General features: G+C 38.4%; 1 protein-coding gene across 1 annotated transcript in view; it reads right to left on the bottom strand.

Moving 5' to 3' along the window:
* LOC138324151 (uncharacterized) overlaps positions 1-16,908 on the bottom strand; it is a 77,843-nt gene that overhangs the window by 22,291 nt on the left and 38,644 nt on the right. Inside the window, exon 3 of the mRNA XM_069269236.1 lies at positions 12,446-12,585. Coding sequence (XP_069125337.1) covers positions 12,446-12,585 — 140 coding nt within the window. The remainder of the gene's footprint in view (positions 1-12,445; positions 12,586-16,908) is intronic.

Below are 16,908 nucleotides of genomic sequence, written 5' to 3'. Positions count from 1 at the left end.
CAGAGATAACGAAATGGACAATTGAATAGAAGTGACTCAATAATTCATGGTTATTCACAAGTATGTGTTGTGACTGTTTTGAGAAGTCACAAGGAAACTGCAATGTGTATCTTGGAAATCCTAGAGTGTCAAGACAACAGAGACAATTAAAACATGGATGAGTGGAAAAAAAGTGGTAAACATGCAAATTAAACTTGTTTAATGTATTTTATGAATGTTACAGTTACATTGCTTTGACGTTATTTACGGTTAGTAAATGTGTATATTAAGTGTCAAGTTAATTAAGTTGTTTGTTTACAAGTCGTATTTCAATAGCATTACTGTAGCTGATGCTGACTGCGGTGAAGAGGTTACTGGGTTAAGAAAGACATTAATCTACGGCTAATTTTAGCACGTTGCATATAGAAAGCGTACGCTGACCACAGGGTCAGTCTCACAGGGACAACAACGGAGGAACAAGGTCTGTACATTAATGTCTTTCATTTGTAACCAGTGCCTGTTGTAAATAATCTATTGTGTGTAAAATTTCTTTTAATACATGTGTTTGAATTGTTCACAATAGTATTACGATATAGGTGTTCCTCCTTGAAATGTCGAAAATTGTGATTATTGGACACAGTTTTGTTAAACATCTTGATCGCTCATTAGAAGGACCGTGGGCAAATCTTGGGTTTAACGAAAATCCGAGGAATATCAATGTTTCTTTGATCGGAAAAAATGGGGGAAAGTTTCCGGACATTTATGCACGCGATGTGACAGACGTGCTACTGGAGATCAATCCTGATTTGGTTTTGTTACAAATCGGGGTAATGATTTAGACTGCCCACGCTTTACGGAGGTTAAGGAATCACTGACTGGTAATTTATTATAAATTGTTGAGTGGCTCGTATCAGGATTATCCGTGCCAAAAGTTGGATTAATGCAATTGTTTTATCGTCGTAATACCAAAAACGTCCGTGTGAAGGATTACAACGCCGCTGTAGCTAATATTAATATGAACTTGCGATTACGATGTAAAACAATGGATCAATGCTATTTTTGGCGTCACAAAGGCTTAAAGGATGGTATTTTCCCCCATCTTTCTCGAGATGGGGTTCATTTGAATGACACAGGGATGCGTCGTTACTTACTGTCAGTACTGAGTTAATCTGAGTTAATCTCGCGCATTGATCCTTCAGTTATGCAATATTGCATTCCAGGTAATATGGCTATTACAGTTAAGATAACCAGCCGTGACGTTCCTGCAAATCGGCTTATTACGATTTTAATTTAAAATTAACCTATAGGGGCCTACGCCTTTAGGATCCCATGTTTTCATCACTGATGTCGCGTATGAAGGGAGACCACTCGTTTTGAAAAAACTATGAAAAGGTACCTCTAATTATAATTGTTGTTGTTTTTCCTGGGGGAATGCCCAGATGCCGGGGGTATGCCCGGAAATATAAGTAAAGTCATAGTTATAATTATGTTTTTAGTTTCTGGGGGAATGCCCAGATATCGGGGGTATGCCCGGTGACATAATTATAATTGTTGTTTTTCCTGGGGGAATGCCCAGATGCCGGGGGTATGCCCGGAAATATAAGTTCAGTCATCATTATAATTATGTTGTTAGTTTCTGGGTGAATGGCCAGATATCGGGGGTATGCCCGATGCCGGGGGTATGCCCGGTAACATAATTATAATTGTTGTTTTTCCTGGGGGAATGCCCAGATGCCGGGGGGAAGCCTGGAAATATAAGTAAAGTCATCATTATAATTATGTTTTTAGTTTCTGGGGGAATGCCCAGATATCGGGGGTATGCCCGATGCCGGGGGTATGCCCGATGCCGGGGGTATGCCCGCGCCGGTGACATAATTATAATTGTTGTTTTTCCTGGGGGAATGCCCAGATGCCGGGGGTATGCCCGGAAATATAAGTTAAGTCATAATTATAATTATGTTGTTAGTTTCTGGGGGAATGCCCAGATATCGGGGGTATGCCCGGTAACATAATTATAATTGTTTTTCCTGGGGGAATGCCCAGATGCCGGGGGTATGCCTGGAAATATAAGTTCAGTCATCATTATAATTATGTTGTTAGTTTCTGGGGGAATGCCCAGATATCGGGGGTATGCCCGATGCCAGGGGTATGCCCGGTAACATAATTATAATTGCTGTAGTTAAATACTTGGAGAACGCCCATATGCCGGAGAAATGGCCGGGCGTACGGTTTTTCGGGCAAATTCCGGAATACAACGTTATCATTATGGGACAGTCCGAATACTTAGGCATAATGACAAATTGAATTGGATTACTTCCTTGTTAATTCTGTTTCAGATAATTCCGGCTCTACTGGGCCAGTACGGCGATCCCGAAGGCGGGCTGCGGTCAATAATACCTTGGTATCGAGAGATCCTTCACGCAATGTTACTAGACGACAAAGTCCCAACGTGGCGCCGCCACTTCCATGTCCTAGCACAACGCCCGTATTGGTTCCTGAACTGGCGGCTCAATTTTTATCATACATTCAAGATGCGGGATTTACCATTAATCCATCCCCCGCTAATACCTCATTAAATGAACACACGCCAGTCAATACTCCAACTACGTTGCCAAACACACCAGCAAATATTGAACCAGGCCCAGCGACCTTAAACAATGTAACAAGTGGATCTCAACAATCAGCGCCCACAATGAGTATGACCGGTACCGTCAGTTTGGGACCTGGAGCAGCTTCCGGTTCAGCGGATCAGAGACCAACAACACCAATGGCATTTCCTAATATTTTATATTTATATAAATGTAGCAGGTGAGACTCCTAATTATGCATGCTCGTTTAATGCAGTTAACTTAAGCCGACCTCTGGATATGTTTGTTGACCCCAAAACAAAGGCAAAAATTTTCGCAAACGAATTTGTTGAATTTGGTCATTTAATTAAACGCAACTCCCAGGAGAAAGAGCCCATGCGGTTTGAAATGCAAGGGCAACAACTTGTGTTATGCCAGGCAGCCAAAACTGCATCGATAAAATCCATCGAGCAGTGGCTTTCTGCCTTCCACATTTTTGTATCTATTTATGTTCAGGCTTACCCCAACGCTGCTTCTGAATTAATGAAGTACGCTGATATCGTTCAAACATTGAACAAGAGGTCGGGTATAGGAGCTGCAATGTTTTACGATAGTAATTATCGTATGTGGCGTCAACTTCATCCACATATTCCTTGGCATATGCCACATACTGAGCTCTACATGGAGGCAACGGCCATAGGTTTAAAAAATCTATGTACCCAGCAGCCCTTTCTCGGTCAAAAACCCAACACACACAAACGGGCTGTGTGTCGGGCATTTGAGAAACACGGAAAGTGTTTTAAGGGAAACAGGTGTAATTTTTTCCATGGATATGGGGCCTGTGGCGGAAACACCATTCAAAAAAATGTCACAACGCTACCGCTTCCGCCTCAAATGCTAATGCCGACAAACAGTCGTCAAACGGGGCCGGAAACAATCAACAGCGTAAATCTACACAAAAATGAACTGCCAACCCCTATAAACACTAAGATATTTTTCGATCATCTGCAAGATTACCCGCGATCAAAATTTCAATTTTTAAAAAATGGGTTTACTAACGGATTTCATCTCCAATTTGAAGGGCCACAGACTTTTAGAACTTGTAACAATCTAAGGTCGGCCTTAGAAAACATTGATGTTTTGAAGAATAAGATAAGTAAGGAATTATACTCCTGTAGGTGTATGGGCCCCCTTTTCATATCCGCCTTTTCCTGATTTACAAGTATCCCCTTTAGGCCTCGTCCCCAAGAAGGAGCCCAACGAATTTAGAGTAATTCACCACTTATCATTCCCTGCAGGAGGTTCTATAAATGACGGAATATCTCACGAAAATTCTACTGTCACATATACCAGTCTATCGATGATGCAATAAAATTGATCAAAAAATATGGTAGAGGGGCGTTGTTGGCGAAAACAGACATTGAATCAGCATTTAGATTAATACCAATTCATCCTAACGATTATGAACTTTTGAGTTTCAAAATTGAGGATAAATATTTTTACAATCGCGTTTTACCAATGGGATGTTATATTTCATGTCGGTTATTTGAAACGTTTAGCACAGCCATTCACTGGATTTTAGAACATAAATTGCAAGTAGTGGGTGTAGTGCATGTACTAGACGATTTCCTGTTTGTAGGTCCCCCAAATACTGAACAATGCCTCAAGGACCGAATTTTTGGGTTTCTGTTCGGAGACGACGATTCCGATAAAAGATAGTAAAACTGAATACCCTACAACATGTTTGACATTTCTTGGCATATAGAGTTGGATGGTGTAGCTATGGTTGCACGGCTTCCACAGGATAAAGTATTAAAAATGCGGAACAACATTAACTCTCTATCCAAGCGACGCAAAGTGACTCTGAAGGAACTTCAATCCCTGATCGGTTTGCTTAATTTTGCGTGTCGTGTAGTTCTACCGGGCCGCCCATTTCTCTGTCGGTTAATTGATCTCACCTGTGGTTTGACAAAGCCACATCATCTTCGAAGGCTAAACAAAGAGGCTAGGGCTGGGCTGATTAAGCCGCATGGAAAGTATTTTTAGATTCTTTTAATGGAACATCTATGTTTTGACAGATAGTTGGGAAACTTCGCTGCAATTAGAGTTTTATACTGATGCAAGTAATATAGGTTTCGGTGGTGTTTTTTATGCATCGTGGATGTTTGGGGAATGGCCAAAGGATTGGCATTAATTCATATCACAGTGAAAGAATTTTTTGCTGTAATACTTGCTCTAGAACTATGGGGCCCTCAATTGATAAACCGTTGCGTCGTTTTTCACTGCGATAATCACGCTGTGGTAGATATCATAAATAAACAAACGAGTAAGGATAAGACACTAATGAAGCTGGTCCGGCGTTTAGTAGTTATCACAATGAGACTTAATATCTTGTTCACTTCGCGCCACATCCCTGGCAGGTGTAATGTATTAAGTGACCATCTGTCTCGTTTGCAGCTGGACTCCTTCCGTCTCTTGGCTCCTCATATGGACAACCAACCAACTCCAGTACCACCCGAACTCATGCACATAATGAATTACAAACAATCACTTGCTACAGAAAGAACTTTTGAAAATGTGCAAATTATCATCTTATTATTGGTTTTATCTATTTGACATCATTTGTTCAGTTTGTGGAACAAACTTAAGGGAGAAAAGGCATATATGACAGTTGAAAAAGAAAGATTGGGAAACTATGGAGAGAGTAATTAGAATTGATATAGGCTATAGTTAATCGTTAAAGCAGTTTAGATGACCAGGACCACACATAGGGTCATTAGGACTCAAAGGGGTCAGGAGTGTGAGAAAGTGTCTGTGAGGTGTCTATGGAGGATGCAAGGTTCATTTAGAATAATTCAGTGTACATGTAATCTTGGTCCAGAGACAGGACAGTAGGGTCATCAAAAGACTTGTGAAGTGAAATGTAGCCACACCTCCTAAAGATGTAATTAACCAATAGAATTTGAGAATTTAGATAGATAGATTAATGACAGATATAATATGAATAGGAAAGAGATAGACAGAGATAGAAGGTGATCAGAGAGAACATGTTGACAGGGGGAGAAGGTGGTCAGTGAGAACAGGTCAGGGAGAAGAGAGCAGAACATCAGGTCAGAATGACAGAGTGACAGAGACAATGGATAGTAAGATATAATTCCCCAGGTAGTGGTGATGATGAAGGAAGTAAACAAACGAGTATGGAGTTGAAGTATGAGATAACACCTGAACTGTAATAATGATATACCAACAAAAAGAAGAATAAAACTATTAGAACTGGATTTACAGACTCAGTGTCTTCCTCCCCAGTACAAAAATATATAATCACCATGCAATCAAAAGAAGACCATAACACCAAGAATCGATCCGGTCATAGATGTATAAAAAGGACCCCATTCAATCTGAGGACCTCATTTATGGAACACCAGCGCAAACCCAGTAATGATATATATTATTTTATACTCGGCCGTTATGTCTTTTGGCCAAACTCACTTTACAACTTCTTTACTATTCATAAAATCCATCGACTTATTGCGTTACGTCTTATATTGTATCGTGTGTTTTTATGGAACTATATTTCTGGTTATATACATATTTTTAGCGTGAATTGCTGGGTTAATTGTAAACAAGAGGCCCAGAGGGCCTGTATCGCTCACCTGGTTTTTTGTTAGTAATTATCACAAGACTCTGACAATTGGAAAAATAAGCAAAATTGACTCCCAAAGTTTAATTTTGAATCACAACCATACAATGATGCTATTGATACCATACAAATATGCTATCCAATACATAGGTTCAGAGACAAAGTACCTGGTAATTTATATGAAAATAGTAGCCTAATTGACCTTTTTGACCTCACATCTATTGCCGTCTAAGGCCCCGGCGGTCAGCCCTATCATTTGTACAATTTCAAATCCCAACCCTATAAGGATGCTACCATTGCATTATAAGTGCTCTTCCATTCTTAGTTGCAGAGAAGAAGTGGTTTAAATGGAAATAGCTAAATTAACCCCTTTTGACCCCACCCTTCAGGCCCCCAGGGGTCAGCCCTATCATTTGCACAATTTGGAATCCCCACCCTATAAGGATGCTACCATTGCATTATGGGTGCTATACCATGCTTAGTTGCAGAGAAGAAGTCATTTATATGGAAATAGCCAAATTGACCCCTTTTGACCCCGCCCCTCAGGCCCCCGGAGGGTCAGCCCTATCATTTGCACAATTTTGAATCCCCATACTATAAGGATGCTACCATTGTATTATGGGTGCTATACCATGCTTAGTTTCAGAGAAGAAGTCGTTTATATAGAAATAGCCAAATTGGCCCCTTTTGACCCTGCCCCTCAGGCCCCCAGGGGGTCAGCCCCATCATTAGCACAATTTGGAATCCCCACCCTATAAGGATGCTACCATTGCATTATAGGTGCTATCCCATGCTTGGTTTCAGAAAAGAAGTCGTTTATATGGAAATAGCCAAATTGACCCCTTTTGACACCCCCCCTTTTGACCCCGCCCCTTAGGCCCCCCGGGGGTCAGCCCCATCATTTGTACAATTTTGAATCCCCACCCTATAACGATACTACCAATGCATTATGAGTGCTATCTCTTGCTAAGTTTCAGAGAAGAAGTCGTTTATATGGAAATAGCCAAATTGACCACTTTTGACCCCGCCCCTCAGGCCCCCAGGGGGTCAGCCCCATCATTTGTACAATTTTGAATCCCCACCCTATAAGGATGCTACCATTGCATTATGGGTGCTATCCCATGCTTGGTTTCAGAGAAGAAGTCGTTTATATGCAAATAGCCAAATTGACCCCTTTTGGCCCCCGCCCCTCAGGCCCCTGGGGGGGTCAACCCCATCATTTGTACAATTTTGAATCCCCACCTTATAAAGATGCTACCATTGCATTATGGATGCTATTCCATGCTTAGTTTCAGAGAAGAAGTCGTTTAAATGGAAATAGCCAAATTGACCCCTTTTGACCCCGCCCCTCAGGCCCCCAGGGGGTCAACCCCATCATTTGTACAATTTTGAATCCCCACCCCATAAGGATGCTACCATTGCATTTTGGGTGCTATCCCATGCTTAGTTTCAGAGAAGAAGTCGTTTAAATGGAAATTGCCAAATTGACCCCTTTTGGCCCACCCCTCAGGCCCCTGGGGGGTCAGCCCAATCATTTGTACAATTTTCAGTTAGTAGCCCATATGGATGCTACCAGTCAAATTTTGTTGAAATCCGACCAGCGGTTATTGAGAAGAAGTCGATTGTTGACGGACGGACGGACGACGGACGGACGGACGACGGACGACGGACTACGGTGAGCTAAATAAACACGGCGATAGGATTCTGGGAAATTCCCCTGTTGACCGACATATCTGTAACTAGCACATGTGCAAGTTTAAGTTCATGCTTACTCTCGCTCACATTTCAGTATGCCTGTAAAATACTTTCTTCAGTGTTGTTATGCATAGGAATGGATTATATTTCTTTTTTTATTTATTTTGTGCATTAAATATGTCTTTGTGTAAAGAGTTACTGTATCAATCGACTTCGTTTAGAGTGTTCTTTCACTGTTTGTTAGCTAGTAATCTCATGCACAGGGACTTGTAACGTAGGTTGTGAGAAAGTCTGCTGTGTATACATGTGTACTATATACTACATAAAAGGACAAGGGAACCAACGGCTCGCTTGAAAGAGGTACAATTGTCACTACAAAAGTCGCCCGTATTCCGTCAAACATGGATAAATATGTACATATTTAATACCAATAGATTTTTAAATAAATTTTCGACATGGAAAACACAACTTCAAACACGAAATAATATATTAACATACCTTTATTTCACTATGAACGTGGAAAATGCAGTCAGATATCACCGATGTCGTTTTGCACGTGTGCAAGTTAGCAGTCATTCAGAAGATCGTTTTCTTGCTGTCTGCGGACATTTCTTGCACACACATAATATCTAAATAATATATTTAACTTATTGTTTGATATTTGATGATTTTTGACGTTTTAGTTATTATTTTCTTGGTAACAATCCTGCAGCAAATCGATAGCGAAATCAGTCCGTCATTGTGTTGTGACTGTAAACAACCACGCTTCATTCAGCCGATTTTCCATGAATAAAACGATTTTACGATTGAACATGTATCTGGTACGTTATAATTCTTATCACATATTACATCGTTTAAACACTTTTAGAGTGATTTTTTTCGATGTATTACTTTATTAAACTGCAATCGTGTTGTGATTGTAAACAAATACGTTTCAGTCGGCAGATTTTCCTTGAACTAAACAATTTTACGAATGAACATGCATCTGATACGTAAACATTTTCATCTTTAATGTATTTTCATTGCAAATTTTATGTTTTAAACACTTTTAAAGAGATTTGTTCGATGTATAACTTAACAAAACTGGCAAATCACGACGTAATAATGCAAAAACATTGTCAGATTTGGGTTTTCGTCCACGGATAAGACGCACTGGTGTATATGCCGCAAACCCAATTTTCAGGGAAAAAAGTCGCGGCTTATACTCCGGAAAATACAGTAGCGATTTATAGGATTTACCTCTATTTCCCCTATTGGGCCCCACCCCTCCTGCCCCTGTGGGGTTAGAGCCAAAATTTGTAAAAGTTCTGTTCCCCTTCCTCCAAGGACGCTTGTGGCTAAATATGGTTACAATCCATGCACAACTCTAGGTCAAGTAGCGATTCATAGGATTTACCTCAATTTCCCGTCTTGGCCCCGCCCCTCCTGCCCCCAGAGGGTCAGAGCCAAAATTTATACAATTTCAGTTCCCTTCCCCAAATGATGTTTGTGGCCAAATTTGGTTACAATCCATGTACAACTCTAGGTCAAGTAACGATTTATAGGATTTACCTCTATTTCCTCTATTGGGCCCCGTCCCTCCTGCCCCCGTGGGGTCAGCGCCAAAATTTATACAAGTTCTGTTCCCCTTCTCCGAAGAATGTTTGTGGCCAAATTTGGTTACAATCCATGCAGAACTCAATGACTAGTAGCAATTTAAAGGAAATGTTGACGGACGGGCCAGATGAGCTAAAAATGATTGTCCTTCCCCAATGATGTTTCACACTAAATATGGATGAAATCCATCCAAGGATGAAGGAGGAGTAGGATTATAAAGCTAAAATTAAGAAAATTTGCCCGTTTGGGGCCCCACCCATCAGCACCTAGGGGTCAGACCAGGCTCATTTAGATAAAATATGATTTTCCTTCCCCAATGTTTCACACAAATTATGGATGAAATCCATCCAAGGATGAAGGAGGAGTAGGATTTTAAACTAAAACAAGAGGCCCATGGGCCTTAACGGTCACCTGAGTTAGAATATATAATGAAACAAATTAAAGACATATAAACACTATGTGCTGGACCTTGAAGTTGGTCAGTGATATATAAAGGAGTAGATATGATAGGACCAGTATTTGGCCTTAATTTTTCAGGCTGAAAAATATTAACTCGGATCCATATCAATTTCACATCAACAAATACTCTCATACTTTCCATTCATCAAAACATAACTTTTTATAACAATGCACACGATGTGCTCCACCTATGACGTCATCAAATTGATAATTTTCCTCTTCTCACCAAATTTTGCTAGAAATTCATCATCTTGAGGTTAGAAAAGGCTTGAAATGGATTTAGCCGCCACCTTGGAGCAACTTTATATTTTGCATGGATATGTGTAAATACACGATACACAACGTGTGAAAATCTCTATCTGTTCCAAGAAGGCGGCCACATTCATTTTTTGAGAAAACCACTCAAAAAGTATGATTTTTCAAGGATTTTTGTGAAAAATGGCGGGAAACTGCATGTTGATGACGTCATAGTGAACATAATTGGCACATGCGGGATATTTTCGGGATGTAATGTTTTTAGCAAATGTATTCAACTGTTCTATGGTAAAATATGTTGTTCTTTACTGGAGAATCAATTTTGGGGCCATATTTGAGTCTTAACGTACCTTCTCCTTTGATTTTTTAGACTATGAAGAGTATTTGCTTCCATCAAACCTGTGAACTTAGAGGTATTTTTTGATATTTTGATCATTTTGACCCTGTTTGGTCCTGCCCCTCTGGTCCCCCAGGGGGTCATCGAGGATGGATATGGATGTTAAAATGCTATATCTTAGGCTTATAATTCTAATAAAGTTTGACTAATTTCCTATGAAAATTGGGCAAATAATGTTCACAAATATGTTTTTCCTATATAAACTAAAGTAAACTTGACCCCTCCCCAGGGGGTAACGTGAGACCCCAAGGTCATATAATTCACAAGTTTTATAAAACACCTTAAGACCTTTCCATCTATAGTTATTTGATTTTACTATTTCCAGAATTTTAGAAGATTTTTGAAGTTTTAGCCTATTTGACCTTTTTTGGCCCCACCCCTCTGCCCCCAGGGGGTCGGCCTGGACCAATATGGATATGATGTTAAAATGCTATCTCAGGCTAATAATTCTAACCAAGTTTGAATCTTTTCCAATGAAAATTGAGCAAAAAATGCTCATAAATGTGTTTTCCCAATATAAACTATAGTAAACTTGACCCCCTCCCCAAGGGGAAACATGAGACCCCAGGGTCATATAATTTACAATTTTTGTAAAGGACCTTAAGACCTTTCTATTTATGAAAAGTACTTGATTTTACCATTTCCAGAATTTCAGAAGAAGATTTTTGAAGTTTTAGCCTATTTGACCCCTTTTGACCCCGCCCCTCAGGCCCCTGGGGTCAGTCATAAAAAATTTGTTAATAGGATTAAATGACCATCTCATACTGATAATTCTGACAACATTTGACTCATTTCCTATTACAAATGACCAAATAATGCTCAAAAATGTGTTTTCCCAATATAAACTATAGTGAACTTAACCTCCTCCCCACGGGGAAACTAGAGACCCCAGGGTCATATAATTCTCAATTTTTGTAAAGGACCTTAAGACCTTTCTATCTATGGAGTGTATTTGATTCTACCACATCTGTGAGTAGAGAAGATTTTTGAAATTTTACTAAATTTTACCCCTTTTGGCCCCTCCAACAGCCCCCTGGGGGGTGGGGACCATATAATTTACAATTTTGATTGGCCTTATGCCTCAGAAAGTTTGTGCAAAATTTCATTGAAATTGCTTCAGCAGTTTTGGAGAAGAAGTCGAAAATGTAAATTGTTTACGAACATACGACGCACACTGCACAACGCAAGACGGACAACGCACGACGACAGACAAAAGGCGATTAGAATAGGTCACTTGAGACTTCGTCTCAGGTGACCCAATTAAGAAAATTTGCCCTATTGGGGCCCCACCCCTCAACCCCTAGGGGTCGGACCAAGCTCGTTTATAAAAAATATCATTGTCCATCCCCAATGATGTTTCACACCAAATATGGATGCAATCCTCCATCCAAGGATGAAGGAGGAGTAGGATTTTAAAGCTAAAATTACGAAAATTTGCCCTTTTGGGGCCCCATCCCTCAGCCCCTTGGGGTTGGACCAGGCTCATTTATATAAAATATGATTGTCTTTCCACAATGATGTTAGACACCAAATATGGAAGTAATCCACTCAAGGATTAAGGAGGGGTAGCGTTTTAAATGTAAGAGTTTACACACGACGACGAACGAAGCACGATGACCTATGATGACTATAGGTCATCCTGAGTACCAAAATGTGAATAGCCTACCGTATGATTGTGTATATAAATAGTTTATCTTTGTGTATCAAAATATATTTACATTTTCACTGCAGTCCCACTATGTAACATTACCAAGCGTAGTTTGCATTCATATAGTCTATGAACTTCAAGCATTCATTATGAGGTCATTATCATTGTGACTTCACAATTGTCATGCCAGCGATGTAAATTGGACCTACCTTGAAGGTGACATGGCGTTGTCTGTGAGACGGTGGTGGTGAGTCCACTGTAACCTGTGAATTATCGTTGGTGTTGAGGATTCTCACACTCATGCCCTTCACCTGCTGATCCTTAATCAGCTTCTCAATGTTACGCTTGGCTGTAGATATACAAGTCTACTATCAGACTGGTCAATATATGTATATATATAGCTTATCAATGTTACACTTGGCTGCAGATATACAAGTCTACTATTAGACTGGTCAATATATATATATATATATAAGAAATAAAAACAATAACGACTGACTAGTTCAGCGCTTTATATACTAGCTTCTCAATGTTACACTTGGCTGTACATGTAGATATACAAGTCTACTATCAGACTGGTCAATATAGATATATATATAGCTTATCAATGTTACGTTTGGCTGCAGATATACAAGTCTACTATCAGACTGGTCAATATATATATATATATAATTCAATGTTGCTTGTTACGAGCATTTCCATTGGCTTAAAAATTTACTTTATCAGCCCATAAAGGAAAAAATGGCGTCGCCGTTTGTAACGCCGCTTCTGATTGGCTGAGATGACGGCGTAATAATTTCATAGACAAAAGAGTCCCAAAATGAATTTTAAATGTTGAAGAGATTATCTTTAGTAAATTGAATTATAAGGATTAATTTGAATAGATTTTTTATGTTATGGAGATATAACACAAAAATCTGAGTGTACTCTCATCATAAACCGCTTCGCGGTTTATTTAGAGTACACTCAGATTTTTGTGTTATATCTCCATAACATAAAAAATCTATTCAAGTTAATCCTTAAATATATGATAAATTTAAAGAAAAATCCTTACGGACGAAATCTATAAGAAATAAAAACAATAACGACTGACTAGTGAGCGCTTTCGCCCCATTCAAGGGAGCTCTTCAGACTGTTTGAAGAGCTCCCTTGAATGGGGCGAAAGCGCTCACTAGTCAGTCGTTATTGTTTTTATTTCTTATATATATATATATATATATATATATATATAGCTTCTCAATGTTACGCTTGGCTGTAGATATACAAGTCTACTATCAGACTGGTTGCATCCTACAGTTGGTAGTAGACTAAAGGTTACACCCTTGTGCACACGGAGTGCACTACGTTTAGACTACAGGTAGACACGGAGTGCACGAGGTTTACACTACAGGTAGACACGGAGTGCACGAGGTTTAGACTACAGGTAGACATGGAGTGCACAAGATTTAGACTACAGGTAGACACGGAGTGCACTACGTGTGAACACGGTGTCCACTACACGTGGACATCGTGTCCAGGTACATTGAGACCTAGACAGACAAGGTGATGTGATACAGTTAGGGATCGGGGAAGAATAAGTTCTTCAATTTGAAATAATACATAATTATAATTTTTAAGTGTTTATTTTTCTTAAATTACAACATCTACAATTTAATGTACAGTATTTATAACTATATAATACGATATTTTTTTAGTATACATGAATAAAACCTTTTCACTGAAAAAGTAATAAAGATTAATTTATATTCATTAAGTATATGTCTATTTAATTTTATATCAGTAATTTCCGTTTCATATCTTAAAGTGTCTATATTACGTTTTCAAAAGTCAATGTTTTATGGGTAAATTGCATTAAATATATATATATACATCATTTACATGAAATAGTAAATACAAGCATTTTCACAAGTCAAAAACAACTTTGAATTGCAGCAAAAACCAGTCCTAATGTGCTTTTGAGACACTTTTTCTTTATAATAAGCTATCAGTAATACAATCATATACCGGGTAATACATAGCTTTTAAATAAAAAGATTTGGTGCCTATCAATCAGTTTTCTAGCGATACTCTTGTAGATCGTCTTTCATTAAAATATATACACTTTTATGATATTTTTCTTGCTATTTTAAGTTATAAAAGTATTGTACGTAAAAATAGCTTAATTACATATTCTTTGATCATGCAGAATTAAATCCACTTCAAACTATATGACGTCCTCCACTAATTGGTGGCTAGTCTACCTACAAGTACCCAATTCAGCTTGTTTTGATTCTTAATTACCGGTACACACAATATGTTTATGATCCCAACCCCGCAAGTTATCTTGACCGTATATTGCGTCATGGTCCAATAATTATAACTTGTCAAGCATACAGGTAAGCCACAGTATCCAGCTATACAGGTGCCTCAAGGTGACCATCGATAGATGGCCAGAGGGCAGAATCGTTGCCTTCTGTGTTTGCACGGCTCTATGAGAATGGGGGCAATAAAAGATTATATTATCTTTATATAATACATGTATGTGATTTTAGAATTGTTTCTATGGAAGTTTGTTAAGACAACTTACTAAACAAATATACTTTACCGTTTAAAAATCATATAGGTTCATGAGTTTGAAACACATAAGTACCATTCTTATTAGATACATGTACAAGCTTGTTGTAGAGCCTGGGTAAACATGTACACCCCGTTTCCGGGGGGGGGGGGGGGAGATTGGTATGAGGTAAAAACTAGTATAGCTGGCAAAACATCTAGTAAGTGATGCTGAATACACCTCAATTATTGTAATGACAGGCAGCCGTGAAGTGGAGCTGACGGGAGCTGTACAATGCGTAAATCAAGCATGTCTGTCACAACCTTGAATTTGCCAATAATACATGTATATATTATAATCAAAATTAATTTAGATAAGGTACTTATTCAACATTGTTATATGGTATTTTATATACATAGTCATGATAATCAGGTTTCTGATATATGTAAAAAGCCAGTGTAAAAAAATAAATTAATGAAAAGATATTGGATGAAGTATGATATTCCAATAATCTTGAAATAAATGTTTTAGTTAATTATACACTTGGTATTAAGATTATTTTTAATTTCAATATATAAAGCTTCATTATCAAATAAATTTAAATGCACTACCAGTTTAAAAACACATATCCCTATTGACTAGCATTGTTGTTGTATAACTGTACGTATTTGTGTGATGAGTACAATGTATGTATGTAGAGAGGCTGCCACCTAAGTACAGCATGCTATAAATGGATCTCCTGGGGTTGGGATAAGGTACTACATGTATACAGGTGTTGTTAGTCTGTGATACACTTGACTGAACATAGAAGGGTGCCCAAAGAAGGCCCCAGGCTGACCAATGTTAGGTAATTTAGATTATCATATCCGTGTGGTTGATGGAACAGTATGAAGTCCAAGTGACCATGGCAACTGCAGTCCTAGCCTAGGGGTCTACCTTTCGAGCAGGCAAATTTTAAGTGTACAATATACTACATGTATGGATCACACATTGTTATCACGTAACTCACGCGGTTTGTAAAAGAAGATCAGAATAGAATATTGTCAAATTATCAAAGTTTCTAGAATTAAAATAATTGTGACAAATTCAGAATCTAATCAAGGATATAGGTCCTTGATATAATCAACAACTATGAATCTACAGTTTAAATGGGTAGAAGTTGGATTTATTTTTGACTCTGTCTGTTTGATTTGTTATTAGGCATTTGACCTACACTTTAGCGACGGTCCTTTGAACAGTGTTGATGCCCACGAGCAGCCACATGCCCGATACTAAATTTTTGCTTTCTTAAGCCAGTGTTTACAGGTTCCTCAATCGGTTGACACAATAAAATGTAATTTCTAATGCCGATTTTAACGTCTATGAACGATTTCTCATTTTTCCAATGCTTTGCAACGCGCTAGGTTCCTTGAAGCAAATGTATACGTATTATACATTTGACAGGATTAAAACTATTTCGCGCACCTTGCCGTTTAGAAAACTATATTCCATACATACATAGTTAAAATTGATGAAGAATTTAATTTGTTTATGTTTATATGTCCTTGCTTTTATTATGCCCATCAATATATTCTTTTTAATCAAAATATTTTGCCGATCAAAATATCTCTTTGGCGACGATATGCTTAGACTGAAAATCTTACTCCACGCAAGGTTCATCACTTTATGCGTTCGAAAAAGAATTTCATTTTTAAACTACATATCACTAGCTAAGAAAAATAGTTTTTACTGGGAAAAGGCGGACTTGAACTATCCATTGATGAGACATAACCAGAACGTGGTTTACCGTACGCAGTTAATTTGCAACGCAGTTAATTTGCTTTTATAACTTCTAATAAACGTCCTTATTTATAAATTAAAATATATGACAATATATATTGATACGTTTTACTTTCTATTTATCTATTCAAATAAATATTACAGTACGAACGATTTCCAGTAATTAACGGCAACTTTTATGTTGCAATAAATATTATGTTTCTGATCGCAATAAATATTTCTATCTGTCAAAGTCCATATAGACTGCAGAATAAAAACATATTTGCTCATATCTCTGTGGCACAGCATCTAGTCTGTCTGTGGTCTGGATGTAGTGGACATTTTACCTGGACACAATGTCCGCCTGTAGTGGACACCGTG

This window comes from Argopecten irradians, chromosome 5 (genome assembly GCF_041381155.1).
Source record: "Argopecten irradians isolate NY chromosome 5, Ai_NY, whole genome shotgun sequence".
NCBI classification, from domain to species: domain Eukaryota; kingdom Metazoa; phylum Mollusca; class Bivalvia; order Pectinida; family Pectinidae; genus Argopecten; species Argopecten irradians.
Note: the sequence above shows the minus strand (reverse complement) of the source record. Positions and strands in the feature narration are given on the sequence as shown.